At 36.2% G+C, this 21,931-nt stretch overlaps 1 protein-coding gene across 6 annotated transcripts in view; it reads right to left on the bottom strand.

Moving 5' to 3' along the window:
• HTT (huntingtin) overlaps positions 1–21,931 on the bottom strand; it is an 86,199-nt gene that overhangs the window by 45,597 nt on the left and 18,671 nt on the right. For 5 of the 6 annotated variants that reach the window (XR_015699589.1, XM_009471152.2, XM_087736005.1 and 2 more), the window contains 21 exons: positions 20,376–20,456; positions 19,624–19,988; positions 17,664–17,787; positions 17,258–17,376; positions 16,203–16,314; positions 14,671–14,811; positions 13,835–13,993; positions 13,650–13,747; positions 12,202–12,341; positions 11,235–11,298; positions 10,719–10,819; positions 9,064–9,210; positions 7,887–8,007; positions 7,589–7,665; positions 5,188–5,339; positions 4,572–4,774; positions 3,635–3,761; positions 2,824–2,951; positions 2,005–2,115; positions 1,357–1,434; positions 478–701 (listed from right to left, as the gene is read on the bottom strand). Coding sequence is in view for 5 of the 6 variants with exons in the window: in XM_009471152.2 (XP_009469427.1) it covers positions 478–701; positions 1,357–1,434; positions 2,005–2,115; positions 2,824–2,951; positions 3,635–3,761; positions 4,572–4,774; positions 5,188–5,339; positions 7,589–7,665; positions 7,887–8,007; positions 9,064–9,210; positions 10,719–10,819; positions 11,235–11,298; positions 12,202–12,341; positions 13,650–13,747; positions 13,835–13,993; positions 14,671–14,811; positions 16,203–16,314; positions 17,258–17,376; positions 17,664–17,787; positions 19,624–19,988; positions 20,376–20,456 (2,872 nt within the window). In the remaining variant the exon portion in view is untranslated. Of the gene's footprint in view, positions 1–477; positions 702–1,356; positions 1,435–2,004; positions 2,116–2,823; positions 2,952–3,634; positions 3,762–4,571; positions 4,775–5,187; positions 5,340–7,588; positions 7,666–7,886; positions 8,008–9,063; positions 9,211–10,718; positions 10,820–11,234; positions 11,299–12,201; positions 12,342–13,649; positions 13,748–13,834; positions 13,994–14,670; positions 14,812–16,202; positions 16,315–17,257; positions 17,377–17,663; positions 17,788–19,479; positions 19,570–19,623; positions 19,989–20,375; positions 20,457–21,931 lie in introns of those variants that run through there. The other variant, XM_087736007.1, reaches the window with a different exon arrangement.

Genomic DNA, 21,931 nt, shown 5'->3' with positions numbered 1-21,931 from the left:
AACTGCTTCGAGAATCTTAGTAAAACAAGAGCAACAGAGACAACCTGCAGTACACTTTGATCAGATCACATAGATTTGTGGACAACAAACATCTAATAGAGAAAGAATTTCTGGTCTTTGCTTAGTCATCTTTCTGCCCTTCCTTTAAGACTACCGACTTTGCTATAATTAACAAATTAATGCAATAGTTTTGAATACAAGCATTTAAAACTATTTTGCTTTTTAAAAAATTTAAGTGATATCCATTTTAATGATTTAGCTTTGATTTGGAAAAGACATTAGCAATAATCAGTACAGTGTTGCATTCAGGATCTCACTACCAAGACAAATTACTCTGCTTAAGTCTACAAGAGATAAATAATACACAGTACTGTAATTTCAAGTTACTTAGCTCCCCTATGATACCTGCATTTATGAAAAACAACAAAAAGAGATTCTAGTTCAAGTTAACATTATATCATAAGGGAAGAAAGTTACCCTGAAGCATCGTGTTCCTGCTCAGCCTGAACCATGTTCCTTAGACTAGCATCAGCAAGGGCCTGTGTAAAATGTGTGTATGGTGCCATGAAGCAATAATGATAGAGACCAGGTCTCAAATTGGAAGAGCCTAAGCGTTGAGCTTTGCCTTGAGCTTTGTTGGGGTTTGAAGACAAGCCATCGTATTGAGAAGCCAGATTTGTCCCAAACAACGTTTTCAATAACTAGAGAAGAAAATTGGAAGGAAAATAAAAAAGTTAGCATTTCAGAAAAAAAAAAGAGCTTGGCTTCTCATCCTCCCAAAGGACATAAGAGGAAAGGTCAACGTGCAAACTGTGGATCATGTAGTCAAATACAAGACGACAGAAAAAAAGCTGGAAAAAAGAAACAATCCACACTTCACCCAAAAAGATATGATTGTTTTTGCAACTGAAGCTATTTCCATGTGACAACTCGAAATAAGTCTACTACAGCTCACCTCCCACCAAAATTAAGCTTTGATGACTTGAACCCAAATGTTTACCTTGAAGCCTGCAAGAAATCCATCAGTAAGGACAGATTTGCTTTTCCAGTTTTTTGATGTAATTAAATGGCTACAGAATACATTTGGGAAGGTAGGAAACAAACTTGTTTTCTAAGCATTAGCTAAAAGAGTTCTTTGAATTGGAAGCTGTTCAAGAAGAAACTATATTATTCAGATGGTATAAAGTTTCAGAACAAGTCATGAAAATTAAAGAAAACATGCTCTGTTTGCTCCACCTGGGCTACAGTTTCCTCACACTGCTTCCCTTAAAAGAATGGCCAGTCTTAGTATCCAACTGGTAACCACAGGACATCAGGATTAACCTTCCAGTAACACACAAAAAATTACCTCCTTACCTGCTGTACACAAACTGTTGCCATTGTTGGTTCTCTGTTGAAACACGATTTTAGGTATCCCAAAATTTCTTCTACACACTAGAAAAGCAGAAAAACAAGTGCACCTAATTGCATTTTTCTTCATTATATAAATCATTACTATGAAAACTGGCCAATAGCACAGGTTTTGTTTCTTTTTTTTTTTTTACTAAGTAAAACTACACTAATTTAAGGGAAATCGTGGAAGTATGTAAAGAAATAAAGATCTCTCCTAGTCTTAAAATACCACAATGCCTAACATCACAGTTAAGGAGAAAAATTATCAAGACACAGGAGAAGGAGAGCAGCATGCCTTCTGACATTTTGTATATTTAACACGAGTATATTTAAACATATTAATATAGTGAGAATGACTGAAGGCAAGCCATTTTGCTGGAAAGAAAAATTTCCACGTAAAATTTAAAAAAAATAAATTACCCCAGTTTTCAACGCAGCAATTTAACCTGGAAAATCTGCTTTAGCACTTTACCCAACATTGTGGCAGCACAATGCTTCTAGGACTACTATCTCTCTCAACAGTACCGATTTTAAAATATGTGCTTTTTCCCAGTAAGGACCACAGATATTGGACAACTTAACTATTAAAGAAAAAACACACAAATCTTATACCTTTCCAATGTCTTGAAGAGTAGCAAGTTCCAAGATTTGAGACAGAACATCTAAGGCAGACCGTAAGAAACATCCAAACTTTTCATTACTGTTCTGGAGATCCAAAGTAACCTAGTCCCAAGAAGTAAAAAACACACTTTTTCTTAACAATTACTTGACAAGGAGATAAAAGTTACAGAAAGAAGTTGGTATTGATACAAAACGATCTTTTGCCTAAAATTTCAGCATAGTTCAATCAACACCACTGACAGCTTAGGCTCCCTTCTGAATTGCTGGAAAGGTAGGATTTCAGTTTGACTAAGAAAGGGATCTTCTAGCTTGAGGAAGTTACAGCATCTGGGAAGGCCTAGGATGTTGACACATAATGGAGAAAGGATAATGTATTTCTCAGAAACACAGTAGGTGTAATAAGAATACACCCCCTGAATTGTACAAATCAGATCACCAAGCCCGTAGGGAATGCATCTTCCATTACGTGAACTAATGAGGAAAAAGCTTATCCATTCTGGAATAAATTGTGGAGAGAACAGCCATTGGGATCCATTCGGCATTGCCAAGCCAGCGAAGGCTCATTTGTTTGGTACGAGCATTAGCGACAAGCAGAGAAACAAGCAATAGGGTGACAATGCCTATCAGGGAGTTGTGTTTGGTTGGGTTTTGTTTTTATTGGTGGCTGTTGCAATTTTTTTTTTTTTTGTGTGGATAAACTGTTTACACAGGCAAACAAGTAGTCGCAATACAAGCAGAGTCATGTTTAAAAGAAACACAAAGCGATTGCCCAACCGCATTCTCATTCAATCAAACAATATCATGTAGTACCTTATAATTAGCATGGGTTGCTTTCAAGACATCGTATAACTTCAGATATGATGGAAGATGATAAAAGCTTCCTACTGACGATGATTTACTTGTCGGAACAGGCCCAGTAGCATCAGTTTGCCTAGTAGCTTAACAATATATCATAGATTAGAACAACATACTTTTTCTAGGGTGCTTATAATATTATACTCAACATAATTTACCTTATCTTAATTATTAGACAGCATGAATTTTAAACTGCAAAAACACATGCTGTACAACTAGAAAATGAACTGGCATTCCAAGAAACTAGCCCTCTGAGATAAGAGAAATTAACCCAGACGGCTTATTATTGAAGTGCAAGTACAATTTACAAAACAGAATTAACACTCATTTCCTTCATTCATTACTAAGAAAAAACATTTTCAAGATTCAGAATCTTGTTTCCAAGAGCAATGTAGGCTTCTCCTACCAGAAGCTGCAAAGCAACTTTCAAACGTCTTTTAAGTTAAATACATGCAAAAATTACTTCTTAATTTTAGTCAACAGCTGAGTAGATTCAGAAAAACAGTGAGGAAAAGGATTCAGAAGTACCTTGCTTCTGAAAAGTATGGTTAATTTTCATAAAAATCAAAACAGTAAAGCCGCCCCCACCCACAGCTGCCCTTCCTGCAATGCAGTACTGAAAGGAACTTCTGACAGTAGGTCTGCCAGCCTTTTGAACCAAAACTTCAGAAAACAAGTTACTCAGTTTTTCTTCTTCTCTCTATGCCATAGCCATACTTAGATGGGGACAGGAGGTGGGAGGATTAATAAGAATAAGTATGCTTACCTGGACTCGTTTCACCACTCTTTTTAGGGCTCATTGGCACAGATGCCTGTTCGACAGATTCCCTCTCTTTCCCCTTCCTCCGAATTGGGCTAAGAGATGGTGGGTTTGTGAGAGAAGGTAATGCTGCCTAGAATTAAAAGCTTTATCAGTTTTGTATACATAAGTAGCTTTTCTTCTACACAAATACAAGCATATTCATCTTTTGTTTAAATTCCCCTTTATTTGACTGTCAGTTAAATTGTCTCAACTCTCAGGTTCAGGACATGAATTTCCTGAGTGAAAAGGAAGAAGTTTAATATATCCCCTATTTTCCTTCTCAACTTCACCATGAGCCAATGAGACAGAATTAGAGCTCAGTGACTAAAGTTTCTTTTGATTCCACACAAAGGAGTGTCAAAAAATATTTTTACATTTTTAAAATATAAAGAAATCATTAATCCTAGTAACATTGCCTTACAGTCACTAAATCAGTGTGAAAATGTCGATGCCTCAAAACAAAACAAAAGCCCAAACCCAGAAGTATCTCATACGAGCTGTTTCAGAAGTCAAACTATTCTGCAATTATTCAAAAGATAGAAGAGTTATTTTAAAACTCAAAAGGAGCTCAGTGCATTACAGCCAGCCAACCAGAAGTCAACAGATGTTTGCCAGAGTATGCAATCCAATACTCCATCTACTATATACACTCCTCACTGAATGTTTCAAGTGAAGTCACCAGCAATAAAAGGTTCAAAATTTAAGGTAGTATTACAAACACTACAGAACTAAACAAAAACCTGTTACGTGGAAGAACGATGTGCATGTTCTTTTGATCTTACTTGCTTTCCTACACATAGCGGAGTCATATTATCACCTTGAAAATGCGGAGCCTTGAAGAGGTCTGTATCACAACAGCGTTTAAGTCACACAATTTTATTTCTTTATTTTTAATACATACCTTTACTGCTGGGCCAGGAGCAACATCATCCATTACATGTGCACAGATATTAATGACCTTCAGCAGATGAGAAAAGAGCTGTTCTACTAAAGTAACAAGAGTTCGATCTGCCAGAGCCGGCCAGGGTTCCTCCTGCTTTGCAGCACCTTGGTTTGAATCTTCTTCAGCACTCCAGGGATTCTTCAAGCACTTGGGAGCACTTGCTGCAAGAGGAATCACATTATTTAAAGAAGATAAAAACTTGGAATTAAGTATCAGAAAATTTTAGAAGCATACAATCTCTATATGAACAGAAATTCAAATGGGGAAGAGTGAGCCTATATTGTCAAAACCAGCAGTAGGTGCACAGTTTTAAACAACAACAAAAAAATGTTAATTCTTTGTACCCAGCCTGTACTAAGCATACTGCACATTCTCTTTAGCAACTAGAGGAAATTTGCAACTTGGGAGGCAGCATCTTTACAAACCTCCTGGGTGCAAGAAGTTCCTTCTTTATTTCTTCTGCTCAATCTTGCAAGTATTTTGTTGCGTGCTATCAGAATAGGGTGAGATACGGACCTTCCGATGCTAATGGCAAAAATATCAGGACAATCCTACTTTTCTTGTTCTGCCTTACCTGCAAGCAAGTTTCCAGTCAAAATCAAAGCATCCTGATGTGCAGAGAGGTCCAGCGGGAACCATGCTGATGAAAGGAGAGACAGGACCATGCCGGCCATTCCAATGGTACAGCCCTTCTGAGCTTCATCTGAAGGACTTGGCTGGGAAACACTGGAAGTTTAATTTTGGAATGTCATGACTCTTTTTCCCCCTTTTGGTAAGTTTAAAGTCTTACGAAAACTAACAGTCAAGTAGATTGCTAATCTAAAAAAAAAAAAAAAGGCAATACTACAGAAATACACATTTAACACTCAAGCAGAACTTTTATTTAAGTTTGCAGCAGAGACCTGACAATACCTGGTATTCTTGAAGAGCCATTACTTTTTTTTTTTGTAAATACCAAGTATCAAAGCTGCTAGTGACATCTACCGATACACTGAAGAATTCTGTATTATAATTGCTAACCAGAATGGTCCTGAACTATCTCCAGTTAAAAGTCACGCATACGCAAGGTAGGGATGGGAGAGAGAAGCTGTAGTACTGCAATGTTACAAGATATTGTTTTAAAGTGACAAGAATTTAATTAAACAATTGTAATCCATCAAATCATCTAGATTTATGTGTGGACTCTATCCAAGATTGTAATTTGCTGCTGCATTCTGTATTTTCCTTCACAGTAATTTTAAAATCAGATTTTCCCACACAACTCAAGTTTCAAAGACAGCAGGCAGAGATCACCAAAAGATGTTTGTCAAAATACTACGTGAATTACACACATCTTTTCAAAGCTGGAACACCTGCACAATACTACTAATTTTCTTTCAGGAAAAGACTTTATGCAACCTCTAAATAAAGGGATTCTCTCAGGATATTTTTTAATTTAAAAAAAAAATCTTCTAATGTAGTCACTCTGGCCTAATACAACTAGAGCCATTTCAGAAAATAAAATTTACACTAAGTATAGCTATTATTTTGACAAAGCTACATCGGTAATTACAGTGCCTTCCATTTTTTTTTTTTTTAAAAGTATTTTCATATGAAAGTGTTGTTTACTTTTACATACAGTTGGAAACCCATGAATTAATCCCTGTTGAGTTGTACAGAGTTGGAATGCAGCAGTTCCAATAGCTTTTTAATCATAAGAGCAACAATACTTAAGACAGAAGAGAATTTTGGCAAAATTCTCATGTTATTATATTCTTATTACCAAGATAAATGTTCATATCATTCCACAAAAATAAAATTACGATCCAAATTAGTATGAACACGCACTGAAAATTTGTAAAGAAGGAATTAGAGGAAAGAGGAAAGGCTATGTCATTGCATCACTAATGAATATTAGATGCATCTTAAAAATAGCATTTTTTTAAGCTGGGTAGAGCAGAAGACACATCGTTGCAGTTCTGCATTCGTTTTAATTTCCAGCTAAGTACTGCTCACATCCTTACCTACTTCACTTGTTAAAACCGGACCTATAGTTCAAAAGACATCTTTTTAGAATGCATATGCAGAGCACACCACACTTATGGGTGGCAAGGGAAGAAAGGGCATGCTGACAAGAAAAGCAGCTGGGGGAGGGCTGCGGTTTTTTTGCTGGTTGGTTTTTGGGGTTTGTTTTGGTTTTAAAATAAGATAAAATTTTGCAATAGAGTTTCAGGTTACCAGAAGAGTAAAATAAGAGTAAAGACACAACAACAGCAACAAAGAAAATCAACACAAAAAATGTTAAAATCTATTTAAAAACCAAACAGCTCTACATGCACAGTAGCTAGCTTTACAGCTCACATGGCACAGCACATTGATAATCAGAGGCAAGATCAAAGCTCTGGAGTTGCCAACAGTTACTCTTCAGAAACACACAAACTCTTCAGAATGTAAGTACTTTGGGGCTATCATATATTACCTACGTAACACTTACTTAAGTATAATAAATATCTCATTTGCTGTTCCCATTCAGTGTACCAAATGAGAACAATTTAAATGCATCTGACACTTCTATAGTTATAAAAGCAATTATGAACCAGCTTCCTTTACCCGCTGTTTTTCAACATAAACAGAAGATCAGGATGAAAATGATGATGTTCTGATTTTAAAGAGATACTACAAGACACAAGATACTACAAGACCTGAAGATAAACCTTATTTCAAAAGCATGGAAAATTTTCTCCCATTATATATTTTGATAGACACTCACCATATGTATCTTTCTATTACCGCAGTTGCAGTCAATCCCCATGATACACACTGTGGTTCCAGAGATGACAAAGTGCTGACACTTAATATCATGACAACTTGATGTTACACTCTTCTGTATAAAGTTCTTAAATAACCACTAAGATAAGCTTAACAGCATATAGTACAGTACTTTCATTTTGCAAACATGACTTTTAGAAGCTTGAATAACAGATAAGGGAACATACCCACAGTGCCATCCCACACTCCAGGTGCAGACTGGAAATGTTGTGGAGAGAAGACACAAAGCTTCACAGCAGCCAAACTGAAAAAGTTAACACCAAGAATTAAATCAGTTTCATTACTGGAAGAGTTAGCAACAACAACAAGGTATCTTAAGAGTGAGAATTAAATATATTACTAGTCCCACTGCCACAGTACCAAAGCTGCAGATACCAGTATAGCCAGGAAATAATTAAAAATAAAGCAAGCAAGCAAAAAAGAGGAAAGAAAAAGTCAGCCACTATAGCAACTAAGAAAACTCACTGTAAGTGCTCTTGTAGTGGATATGGTCAATGCATGGGAAATTGCTGCAATAACCCTTGAGAGATTGTTTTCCATAGTGACATCTGTTGGACTTTGCACCATATTGTAACCTCTATATGTTCTGAAATAAAAGTATTTATACCACTAAAACATGTACTTGAAAAAAGAAACACCTCAAACAAAAATGATTATAGCTTAAATTACTATTACATATTTTATAGGCCACTTATAAAATACAAAATCGGAGAACACTTTAAATATCATCTTATTATATTTTCATATTTTTGCTTCTGTACTAGCAAAAGCAATTTAGTTTATAAATCAAATCTCTTTGTTAGCAAACAGAAACAGTAGATCAACTCTCAATACCTAACTAGGTGCTCTAGAAATCACCAATTTAACATTAGTCTTTGCTTTTGCTCAAAACCACCTAACATTTTTGCATGTTCATAAACTTTGGATTATTGCTGTAAAAAGATTATTGATGCAGAAAAATAACTATTTTCTATTTGAAATAACAGTGTCCACAAAGTTCTACTGTTTCCATACTACAGTATATAAATCTTGAGTGACACAATCAAGATCATGTGTGAAAAGGTACATAATTAAAAACTTGTATGACAAATTGATAGAAGCAAAGAGCCCCCATAAATACATACAACTCAATGTCTATAAGACAAGATATCTAAACAGAAGATTTTAGGAAAGTATAAATTGACAGCAAAATAACAGCAACAAGATCACACTATAAAAATTAGAAGGCAGTACAGAATTCTGCAACCACAATCATTAAACAGGATGTGAAGAGTTATAAATCCTGATCAACATACCTGTTGAAGAACAATAATGTATATATATAATTAGCTTGCAAAGCTGCACTTAGTTGTGCAATTTAATGGACAAATAGCGTGACCTCATGATGAGGAGAAGATAAAAGTTTATCACAGAACAATGACTCCCTACGATCAATGTGTGAGCACATCACTAGTAACTCACACACCAGCTTCTCCTTTAAACATGAGTGTTTCTGTGGAGCCTAAAACTACTACAGATGCTCCTGCAGATTGGAAAAAACTCATAAGCACATGGATTTGCAGGATTTAAATAAGATTTAGACATTATGAATTGAAATTTGGGTCCACATTCCTTTTAAAGCAAGACAAGTCACATAACATACCTGGTGATAGTGCTCACTGCAAAGTGAGATGGAGGCTGTGTTTCATGCATTAGTAGTTTCAGGTAGACGCTGCTTTGGTCTCTTGCTACTGCCACAACTGGATCAGCCTGTCCTTGATCACAGTTATAAAATAGCTTTGGAACAAGCCTTAATGATAATTGTCAAAAAGGAAAAAGTATTATTTAGAAATTATTTAATATACAATTTGAAGTACATTTAAAATACATTTAATATACGATTCGGAAAGCTGCATACACTAATTAGACATAACAAATCGTAAATAAAAACTGTTACTAAAACTCATATTGTTAGGCTGAATTCACCTTCATACAACTGCTCTTCATTATAATCAAGGAGCTCAAATCAGGACAAAGGAACTGCCCTAGACACATGGTAGTTAAAAAATATCTTTTATAGAGATACCTACCTATACACACTACAACGACCACTTCGCTAGAGTATTTCTCTCTCACTGTTCCCCTATATCCTCAGATATTTTCCCCATGGATATCTCTGTCAACTGAAAACTAATTTCTACCTGAAAAGGACAACTTTTCACCATCTGATTTCTATGCAGAGAAACTTAAGCACACAGTAAGATCCAGTCTTCTTGAACAATATTTTCAACTTAGACAACAGTGAAAAACTACAGAACACGTTTTTTTATAAGTTCACAGACAATACTTCCAAAGAATGCCCATACTGGATGTTTCAAGGTGTTTCTGCAAGCCTGTAGCAGATTTCTTGGGCACTTAAGTCTTTTCCAACCTTAACACATGTACTGTCACTACGTCAACATGAAGAGATGGAAAAACTCCAACTTGTTACCACTCAGTTAACAAAATAACTCCATTTCAAAATCAAGTCCCTGAATAAAAGCAACAAATACTAACTATGATGCAATAGTTAACGATTTCTCTGCTGAGCTGTTTCTGCAATACAAATGCTTTTAAGTGGCAGAATTTTTAATGTTTCATTGTCCTTTATTTGTTATTAGGAACGGACAGCAATTAATAGTCTGAAAAACTAGGAAAGAGACTTCTCTGACACTAAAATATTCCTGGAATTTAGTGTTAGGTGCTCCCAACTTCTTTAGACATAAAACTTAAGTCCTTGAATTCTAATAGATAAACTACCAACTAATCCTTGCTGTTTGGTGCATTTATCTGGACAGCAATCGTAACTGTAGTAGGTTATGGCAAACAGATGCTTTTTAAACAAGATTTGCTACTTTACTATAGTCAGTGAGCATGAAAGTTTCAAGATACACTACTTATAACCATGTGGAAACTACAATGTTTGGGAGTTAGGACAACTCGGTAGAACTGCAACATTTTAAGTCCATCAACTACTGTCAGCATACCAAACAAATCACTTCAGCATGCAGAAAAGTAACTTGAAGCTGAAACTGAAAGTGACCCTCAGAATGTAATACAATTAAGTGTAATTGTAATGCTAATAAAAAGCAAAGCACAATTGCCTGATGATTCAGAATGATGCATGCTCCAGGTATCATAAAGCTGCATTTGCCTCCCATTCCTCATTTAAACAGAAATATAAAAAACCCCACTAAGGGATTATTTTAAATATAGGTACACAGTAACATGTCAATATCTTTCTAAAATCCTTTTCTTTTTTAAAAAACAAATATATACCTCATTAATGAAGCTGCAGCTACATGTCTCACTCTTGGATCTTCATCTCCAAGCAGACATATTACAACATTATTAAGCACTCTCTCCTGAAGCTTTAGTAGCTAGAAAACAAGGACAGTAAAGTTCATTGAACATTTTCATCATTTGACCAGATTGTTAAAAGATAGTTAACAAGTGAGATTTCATCTGTCATACAAGTCTGTAAGACAATCTTTACCTTAACATTGCTAAATCCACTATTTAAAAATTTTTTTGGCACTTATGTATTTAAAGTTTAAAAAAAAAAAACCACAACAAAACCCACAACAAAAACCACCCCCCCCCCAGAGAACACTAATATACTTGAATCTCAGTAGTAAGGTATCTTTCCAATTGTAAGAAGTCTCAGAATGTGAGCCTACTTATACAAAATACACTTAAAACAACCTGTGTTGATAGAGTTTAAACATTAAGTGCTGAAATTGCACTAGTACCTTAATCCAGAAACACAATATACTGCTTGAGTAATTTACTTACACCAGTATAATGATGAACACCTCTGTGCAAGCTCTCGGTTTTTCCTTCCAAGAAGCTGACTAGCCTATGGTAAAATAGAATTTAGAGTACATTAGTTAACATTAAAGGTTATTTCTCCCTTCAGTGCTCTGAGGGTTCTTTTTGTTTGTTTATTTAAAAAAAAAAAAAACTCTGCAGGGAAAATGTAAGCTGAAAGTGTGTTTACTTCTACTTTTAGAAGAGGTAAGCTATTCGCTGAACTACTATCTGGCTAGTGTAACAGAAGAATTACTTTTCTTTAGTTAAAAAACATTGTTTACACATTGCAATTGTAATTGTGTTGTTTTTTTTCCCATGCATGCAAAAATCAGACTGTTTTGAAAAGATGGTAACACATTCCAAATATCACTATTCAGAAGTAGTCCAATTTTGTATGACTAAGGATAACTTGAAGAGTTTTCATATAAACACCTTTTGTTCTTCAGCTTGGAAGAACCTGTAGAGAATGAAGGAATGCAATAAAAGGAAGTCAAGTCATATTCATTTCACTATAACAAACTGAGCAACAGAGGAGAGCTGACAATAATGGAGAACAAGTCAGGGACTTTTTCTTAAAAAAAAAACAAAACCAAAAACCAAACAGAACAAAAAAAAAAAGAAAACAACAAACACACAACTGGACATGAAATCCAAGTTAGTTTCCAGATTATATGGTCTCTCTCTGATCACAGATTTCCAGAAGACTTGATAAAACAGACCACTGAACTAGAAACTCCTATACAGTGTTACTAGGATTGGGCTTGGTAGAGAAGTCAATAGTAACTTGACAAAGGAATCCATGCATTCTTTATATGAATGATTGCTCTGAATTAGTTTTATGAAACTCGTTAATGTTTCAGAAGAAACTGCTCCATTTTGGTTACAGTTTCCTATACACAGCATCTTTGCACTGCAGCTACAACACCTATAGAAAAATATAAACACTTACCGAAAATCTACCTCTGCAAGTGTTTCCAGAAGTTCTGTCCTTACTAGCCAGTATGAGCTGTTCTTCAGCGTAAGGAGGTCAACAATTAATTGTAAACCTAGTTCACTGTAACTGCTACTACATAAGCTCATGATGCAATGCTGAGAAGAAAAAAAACAACTTTCAGTTATTCTCTGAATCAAAGTATGTAAGTGATCATAAAAATCAGTTTTATTTAGAATACTAGCGTTTTAGGCACCTGGTTCTGATTTCCAGAAGTTTTTTAAAAAGTCATACCTCCTAATTTTAATGACTGTTCAACTATATGCAGAATGTGTGATCTTTGGAAAGAGTTACAGGACTCTACACTTCTATGTCTTATTTAACTACACAAAAATATACCTTTTTGTTCAGGGCTTAACCACCCAAAATGCTTTTGAACATTTCTCCTGAAAGGTATGAAGTCAGGCTACATTATATACTGAGAGAAATAAAAAGTCAAAATTGACTAGTATAAGTTGCCCAAACTGAGCAATTCTAGTGAAGTCTTCTAAAAAGCCATAATCGTCATGCAACCACTATATACAAACAATAACATCATGGAACAGAAGGTTAAAAATGTAGCATCATTTAAGTAACTGGATTTCCTTCCCTCAGCTGCATCACAGACCCCTCCTCTTAGTTAATGTATGAAAAGTATGATTTCATGTGCTATCTGCATTTTACTAAAAGTTATGCTTTGCCTCACTGACCCATAAGCTGCAATACAGCCAGCCACCCTGTGTGTCTCCCCGATGAATTAATTTCCCTTGGCCTCCAATTTGTCCTTGTTCTTCTACTTTTTTTGAAAATTCCTCAAGGAAAAGCTCACTCCTTTACCCTTCTGCTTTTTCATAGAACACCTTCTACAGATTTTATTACAGAAATACAATTCACATGCTCTAAGTTCCACTCAAATTCAGCTATCATTTCTATTTTAACAATTGCCTGATGGATCTTTCACCCAATTTGAAACACTTACTTTCCTGAGACTTTCCTCACTTTTAAAAATGATTTCAGAAAATAGTCACCATTTTACTTGTCATTTCTCACATTTAATTTTTGCTCTCCAAATACAGGCTACAACCAGGTGACACGTGTTCACACTCCCCTGTTTAGGCTAGATATCCTTTCTAATGCACTCATACTATTGTTGGTTAATATAGCATTACAGCTCATACCGCTACATTTACGGCTAGAAATATCATTTATTATAATATAGATTATACTAATCTAACCAACATCATTATTTTCCAGCTGTTTGTTCCTCCATTTCTGTGCCTGAATCCATGTTTTCGACAATAAAAGTTCTCAGGGAAGAAGTTGGTTTTTTGCTCCATGTTTATACACCTGAGCATAGCAGGATCCTAGTCAACAAAAAATGCCCTTGTGATCTCTGGTGGTGCAAATAAATTACTACTACTGCTTACCCTCACAGCTGTACAAGCCAGTTTGCATGTAACAGAGGACTCATCTTTCAGCATTTTCTGTAACAGAGGTATGCAGTCTACCAAGGAAAAGAGATTTCCTAACAAAAAAAAAAAGAATTTAGAGCAATGAAACAAAAGAAAGTTTTTGTTACATTAAAAAAGACACCCTTTAAACAAATTGTTACCTGTTGAGCTTCTGACATTTATTAGCCATTTTTCCACATCAAAGCGGGATTTAATTAGAATGGAGTTGACAATTGTTCCACACAGAATGGCAGTAGCTCCTCTAATCTGGGGATCTCCATGGTCAATGTAGTTCAGAATATCTGAGACATACTGCTCCTCTAAGAAAATAAGTGACAACTACTTTATTTTAAAAATACTAGTCTTAGACTTAACTGATCCCTAAAAAAGTTTCAGTGGAGGTACAATCAATGCCAGCTTATTCACAATATGCCTGCCTTAGTTCTATTTCAGAGATTCCTTGCATGTCATCTACAGATCATTCACACCATCCAGACCAACGATCACATATAAAAACACTAGTGATTTATTTCAGTTATACACAAAATGCTCTGGGGAAATCTAAGAAGAGTTTTGGTCAGCAGTCCACCTTTGCCACTACCAGTATCAAAGCAGTTGAATACTCCAGGTCCCTGCTGATCCTATTGTAGCATTCATAAAAATGAACCTAATGGCTTAGAAACCACCATCTATAAGATGACCTGAAATAAATTAGAAGCAGCTGTTCATAAGATAAACAAACCACTTCTACACAGCAGCTGTACTAAAACAGCTTCAACTTGTCAGAAGCTGTACAAGCTCGTCCACTGAAACTTAATTCTTATTAGAAAAAAAATCTCACCATATGCACTACTAGCACAGACGACACGTTCATTCCAATTGATGCGACATTTATTTGCAAATACTAAGCTGGATTTAGAGTTTTCAGTATAGATGCTGCCTCACTTATCTGAAAACCCAAATACTCTTAAAATGGAATATGTGAACTGCAACATACCATACTCTTCTCCCACTGCTTCAAGGGGTGTTTTATACAGTTTGCTGAAGAAAGACTCGGGGTGAAGCGCAACGGCTGCTCCAACACAACTTACTGCCAGGGCTTTTACGCTGACTCTCACATCTCTATCAGGAACCAAAGCTGGGAAGAAAAAAAAAAGGAAAAGTGGCTTTTTTTTTTATTTCTCTGTAGTGGCTTCCTGAATTAGTTTTAACTTAATTAGTAACTCTGTATTATATAAATAGCTTAGCCTGGACAAAAAATATGAAGGCATAGCAAGTAGTTCCAGTTTATCAGAAGCAGCAGTTATGTACGGCTTTTTTTTTTTTTTTTTTTTAAAAATCTAATAACCCCACACACTTCCAACTCACTTCCTTCATGGCTGAGAATACAGCTACTACACCGTCTTTCCAAGAAAACTACATTAGCAGAACATGTGAACAAATAACAGCTTAGAAAAGGGAAAAAGAACAAACATCTTAAATGCTCACTTCAGTCATATATGTAATGACACATACACACATGCCTGTGACACAGACTTCCCGGTGAAAAAAACAGAAGCAGCAGCATACGCCATAAAGGTTTTCTGGAAAATCCCTACTGACATTTTATTACTATGCTGAAAAGGTAAATAACTCCTCTTTTGAGCCCCAACAGCCTTCTCTAACAATCACTTACTGTCAAAAAGCTTCTCTTTGACAGTCACATGTGAAAAACACACATAAAAAATGCCCACACTAACTTATACAAATGCTATGAGATGTTAAAATTGGAGAAAAAAGTTCAACTTGAGATTTCAGCTAGGTCTTTGAAAACCTTAGGTCAATTCTCTGCTTTACTACAGCTGAATCATTTAAAATCTGAAGTGACATTTCCCAAACACAAATGGGTACAACAGCACTTCCTCTACCTGAAGTACATTAAAAAAGTTAACACGGAATTCAAACACAACTGAGTGATAAAGCTCAAAAAGGTACTTTTAATCATATTTTAATTAAAACAATTAGGCATTGTAAACAAAATCAATTGTAAAAACATTAAAATAAGTACTTGAAAGAACTATATTCTTCTGAACTTGTTTTTAGGAGTTTCCACAGAATGGACTGCAACTCAGAAAACTGTCTCCTTACTGAGGTACTGATACATTTATAGTGGACAAACTGGGCACCCAACACTGATAGAAAGAAATACTGATATTAGATTGTCTTTGCAGCTTCATCCCACAGGTTAAGTATCATAAGAATTTACAGACTGTAAATGTAATTAAGTATTTGACTTACAGGTTAAGTTACCATAACACTTCTTTAGATGCCCAATGGTTCAAACTAGATTCATTGTAAAATGGCATACATTAAGTGTTTTTAGGTTTTTCTGTGCTCTAGTGTGATCATTTAAATCAAGACTGTCACAGAAAAACCCCGCCCCAGAAATCTCCAATAAAGTGAGATTAAAAACCAGACAGAGTAAACCGATCACATTTCTAACTTTGTACATTGACAAAATGAACCAATGAGTCTTGAACAGAAACTTACCTCCTTTCTCCCCAGTAAGTAGAAAAGAGGCTGACAGAAGTCTAACGCAGTGTACTAAAGGAGCAGAACTTCCATCTGTATAGTGACCTATGTCTCCCTTTACCCTGGAGGGCTATTGAAGGCAAATCACAATTTTTATATTAATAAAAATTAAACTTCAATTTAAAGAAAATATTAAGCACAACAAGATTTAGAAATACTGCACATCCCCAAATGTATAAAGGTCGTAATACAAAATGTGTTTAATAGATATATTCCAAAGAAGGCCTTAAAATGTAATGCTTTCGGGAAGTTTGTATCCAGTATCAGAATTGGTTTAATTTTGTCACAGAAACAACAATCATTCTGTAGATTTTATGAATTACCCAGACTTGCTGTTTGCATCTGAAGGAGTCTGATAAACCACTTTTTGTCACCAAACAATGATCTTTGGAAACTTTGTACGAGAAGCAATTAATTCCTAAGAAGGCTGACAACCTTCTGTAGTTTCACATTTAGAGCTCCCCAGTAGCCCAAGCTGATATAGCTCTGCTTGCCACAAACCAAACTCCTTTTGCCCCAGCTCAGAACAAGGTCCAAAGCTAAAGTCAAAAAAACATAAGAGGAGATCAGTAACCTATGGTTAGAGTGGCATGAGCCTCTCCATAGAAAGAGAGGCTCAAAGAGCAAGACATAATAACTTTTGAGATCATAAAGTTACCTACACAGCTAGCAACAAGCACAAAAATATTTCGGGTAATAAAGTATCAGTGTACCCTACTAACGCATAGACAAAATCTGTTTGTGTTCTCAGCAGTCCATGTTCTGTTATGTTTTGGGTGGTGATTGCATTCAAGATATCAACACTTGTGTATTCACCTTATGTGAAACGAAATTCAGGCTATAACTCAGATTTATTATTCAACCTTAGTTATTTTGACCTGTAATGAAGCACAATACTTATACAGGCTACCCCACATTTACCACTAATTTACATGATCATAACTGCAATTATTTTTTTTTTTTAAACTTAGTTGTTTTAAACTTTAAACCAGATCGCTGTGACTACTTCTCACCTTATTTTCATGATCACCAGGATCTGCTGCATCTTCTTTTGATGTAAATCTATCTATGCTGCTATCAGAAGGCTGCCTACTATGGCTCACAGTTTTCAACAGGTGAGGCTGTTGAAGAGCTTTAGAAAAAGGCAATTCATTAAATAACATTTCAGATGCAAATTAAAAGCACATTAATTGAACTTAATTATACAAACATGAAAAATAAATTAGCAGTGATCAAAACAAGTGATTCATTAGAAGTGTTGAAATATATTCCTTATTTTACATTTCAATCTACTTATTTGTTTTTCATATCCATTACGTGAGTCCCTTGGAAGTTAGACAGCAGATGCACTTGTAACATTTGCCTCAAAGGTGTCACCAGTTCTGTCGTCCCTCCCTCCCCCCCTATTTATCAACATACCAATAGAAGAATTTCTGAAAGACTCCGATGAATCATCTTGCAGAATATTTGCAGCCTCATCTTCCTCATCCTGCAGCTGCCCAATTTGCATTCCAGAATACTGTCCTTCAGCACCCTCCAAAACCTACACAGTGCAAGGACAGGACGTAAAATAACTTAGCTTAACACACAGTATTAATTCTCAACCATGCAATGTTAGTAATCTAGTAATACTTTGAAAGCAAATATGAGCCTGATAAATATTAGTGTACAGCTGCATGCAGGCCCCAAAGCAGTTCCCCTCCTCCTCCAGCATTTGGGCTATTAGAGGCCATAGTTAGATCCGACAGTCTCCCACCTGAGCCATGAACTTGCATGTTAATAGCGAGAAAATATACTTGGTGCATTGCCTCCCCTGCAGCTCTCCTTGCTCCCGTATTCCAAGGACAACTGTCCCTCTATCTCAGCAGTTACAAATCACAACCAACACCTTTACTGTCACAAACTGAACTTGTCCCTTGCTGTCAAACTCCCCCATAACCTCACTTGTCCTGGATATGTAAAGTGAAACTGAGAACACACCGTGTAGGACAAAAAAAGGACAAGTAAGTTTGAACATATTTTAATTCCTTCATTCTAAGCCAGAAGCTACTAAGATGGACACTTCTAGAAGAGAGTTTGACCCTTGGTACCAATGCAATATATAGGCAGTAGGTATATGGAAAAATAACCATAAAAGACAAAAAAAATTGATAATGTTAATACAATAAAAGTAAAACACATTTCATTGTAAGTTTATCAGAAGACACAAGATACTTCTACAGTCACTCCCTGACTTTACAGGCAGCTGGAACTTGTTTATTAAAAAGCCCATGTGTGGGTAAGTGGGAGAACCACTTAGCCTGTCAGTTAGGAAAGAATAATTTTACTTGTAATTACTGCTTGTAAACAGTACGCAAACTGACATATGCAACAGTCTGACAAGAATTTGCAAGAAATGCATCTTGTCAATAAATGCAACTTGTCAATAAACGCCTGCTCGCTTTGGGCTCTGCACTGCTTACATTTAATTCAGAGACAGTGTAATTGTCATCACTCCTTTGGCTCTTGAATCCTCACACCTGCAGGAGTATTTGCTTATCATAATTGTAAATTTACCATTTTTTGTAGTGGTAAGACTATTACTCTTCCAAAGTTACTATCAGCAGATGTAAGTCAAAAGTTTGATAATGTTTGAAAGAAAGAATTTAAGAAATTCTAAGTTTTCCCCTTTTTGCATTTTCTGCTCTTGCTCCCAGTAATTATGTTTTTTGCTGTTTTTCTTACAGCCTCACAATACACTTGCCCAAGCGAGACAAATTTCTTAAAATAGCCGTATTGTATGCACATTTCAGGTGTTTATTAGATATGTGACTGCTACATTAGTAAATCATGCAGTATTTGCTCAGTGTAGGAGAAATCCTTAAGATGGAATAAAAAGGAAAAAAAAATTAGTCGTGTTGCCAAGTGAAAAAGCACAGGCAGAAAACAATGTGAAGCATTAGGTTTCAAAAGTATTCCTCTATCATTCCAAATAGACTGGTCACCCTTTAACACTTCCATTAGTCCTCCTGCATCAAAACAATTAAAATATCTATACAAAATGAGTGATACGCTACTTAGAGGATATATTTGCGTCAAGCCTTTGATATTGACGTTCTTCCAGTGAGTGACAATCTGCTAATGCCTTCATATGACCTACCCAGTCACTGATTACAGCTTTGTAGTTTTTAATTACTGCTGAAGTGAAAGTGTTAAAAGGAGGTCAAGCTCTCCAATAGGGGTGTGAGCTGCTGACCTTTCCATTGTTACTAGCTGAGGATGGAAAAGTAGAAGTCGAGTAAGTAGATGAATCCAAGTCTGGGCCCTCCATGGAAGAGCTCTGAGATATGTCGGGCCCCTCAGTAGAAGGGGATCCCCCCTCTGCCCGTTGCACACTTACAATTTCAGAACTGTCCGAAGGGGTTACAGCAGAGTCTGGACCTTCTGTAGTAGTCTGAGAGCTATCACTAATTGGTGAGGAAGCCTGTGTACCATCGTTCAAGTCCATAGTGGGATCCGACTGGACAGCACTGATCTGGCTGGAGCTGCGACTAAGGACATCATCTTCTTCCCCTTCAGTAGCTGTACTTGTCAAATCACAGCTTGTCAGGTCTACAGAGTCTGACTGCAACGTATGTTGAGAACGTGGTTGCTCGGTAATGATATCATGTCCAGTAGAATCAGCAGCTGAACTCCCTACTGACCCAGCTGTCGATACACCTGATGAAGAAGCTAGTTCACTGGTTATCTCGCCCTTCATAGAAGCTGCGAAACACAGACATTTACGAGTCAATCGAGTGTTTAAACTTGTGTTTCACTCCATATGGACACCACATATAACTAGGCTAAGGAGAGTGTATAACTAAACAGTAGGTAGGGAAATAAGCATCTGTTAAGATGCCATTTCATCTATACCAGTAGCTCAATATGACAGCCTAGCCATTTAAAAAAAAAAAAAATGCAGTCAACTTGATTAGGTAAATGTAAGTTTTATAACTAGGAGTATTTATAGTTTCAGTTTTGTTAGCATGTCTTTTGAGTGCCCATCCACTTTCTAGTCACCATAACACATCACTTTTATATTTTACATAGAGCAATAAAAGAACATATTTGTAATGTATAGTAACCCAGGTTGATTGCACTGCCAGCTACCTGCAAATGATGCAGCGCTGACATCTGATCGTGTTTCAGAATCATCCTCCAAACCTTCTTCTTCACCAAGAAGTATTTTACCTGAGAAGTGATATAAGAAAAACCTTTACAGTTTTCCAAAATCACAGTCAACCTTAAATGCTGAACAGTTGAAGTCAGTTAGATGTGAAATCTATTTTTAAAAAGTTTATCCAACTCATTTTTCAAAGCTATGACAGGCAACAAATGGAAAAGAGAAAGGAATGAAGAAAGTGAATACCCAGTCCCTTACTACCTGGTCAGGAGAGAAACAGACAGCAGTGACAAGGAAACACACAGTTAAGTAATTTTATTTAACAGCGTAACCATTCAGGAAACTATCTATGGCCTTATTCATTCTAGTTGATTTTTGTGGACTATGTTTAAGATCCCACTAATTTCATCAAGTATGTCCTGTTACTACGGACTGGATACCTGGCATCTGGATGCCTGCCCTCAACTCAGAAGGACATTAAAGCACTGCAAGTAATAGGAAAAATAACCTCTCCCTCCTTAAGGCTATGAAAATTATCAAAGGCTACTTGCAGTTTGGGGCTTGGAACTCCAATGATAACAGAATGGAAAATGCCTAGGGGGAAGAGCAGCACAAACTAGAAGCACAAGACAATGTAAGTGGGACAGGGTGATGAACCATGGACAGCAGCTGTCAAGATCCAGGGACTACTTAAGGAAAAAAAATCTTCAGAGAGGCTTTTGCCATAGGAAAAATGAGAACCACTTAAAACCTAACACAATCATCATACAGTTCTCTTACTCACAGAGTAATGTCTATTTTAAATAGAGGCAGTGGAAAGAGAAAGATACCTGCAGATGCACACTGCCTGGAAGCAAACCAAGGACATAACTGCACTGAAAAGTCTGTAAATGGGACAGGATACAGACTACAGAGGGAGCTACTGACCCCATGTTTCTGGATCTTGCAAGTCACTTGCTGAGAGAGGGGGACTTGTGATAACTGCTTTGAGATAAGCCTGTTTTGCCATTTAGAATAAGCTTTACCAGTAGTCGAAGATTCACCACGCAAGATACCAATGTTTTGATAACTCTAGGTGAATTCTTTTGCATCTTATTTAAGTTACCAGGGTGTTAAAAAACATTAACCGATTTTTGTATTACTTTCTCTATCACAACTGCTTTCATACATAGCAGTAACACTGTAGAATTGTCTTCCTCAGAAAAGTATGTTTTATGCTATTCAAACCTGTAAGTAAGGCAGAAGAGTAACCATGACATTTCCATGTATGTTCTATGTAAAATAACAGTAATGGAGAACTACACACTCCTACGAAAGAATGAGTAAAATCCTGCTAAGAGTTCCGAACAAAAAGCATGAAAGATAACATATTCTTCTCTATTCTTTCTCACGTTTACATCCATTTCACTGAAACAAACCAGGATATTCTTCTGCTTTCCACAGCTGATCACCTTAAAAGTAAGTGAAAGAGGAAGGACACTGAAAAACACTTATTAGGCACATTAGGCTGTGTATGTTTAAATGAGTGTATAAAACAAGCTGC

The sequence above is a fragment of the Nipponia nippon genome, unplaced genomic scaffold (assembly GCF_047370975.1).
Source record: "Nipponia nippon isolate SJK-2023a ecotype South Korea unplaced genomic scaffold, ASM4737097v1 scaffold_6, whole genome shotgun sequence".
NCBI lineage: Eukaryota > Metazoa > Chordata > Aves > Pelecaniformes > Threskiornithidae > Nipponia > Nipponia nippon.
Note: the sequence above shows the minus strand (reverse complement) of the source record. Positions and strands in the feature narration are given on the sequence as shown.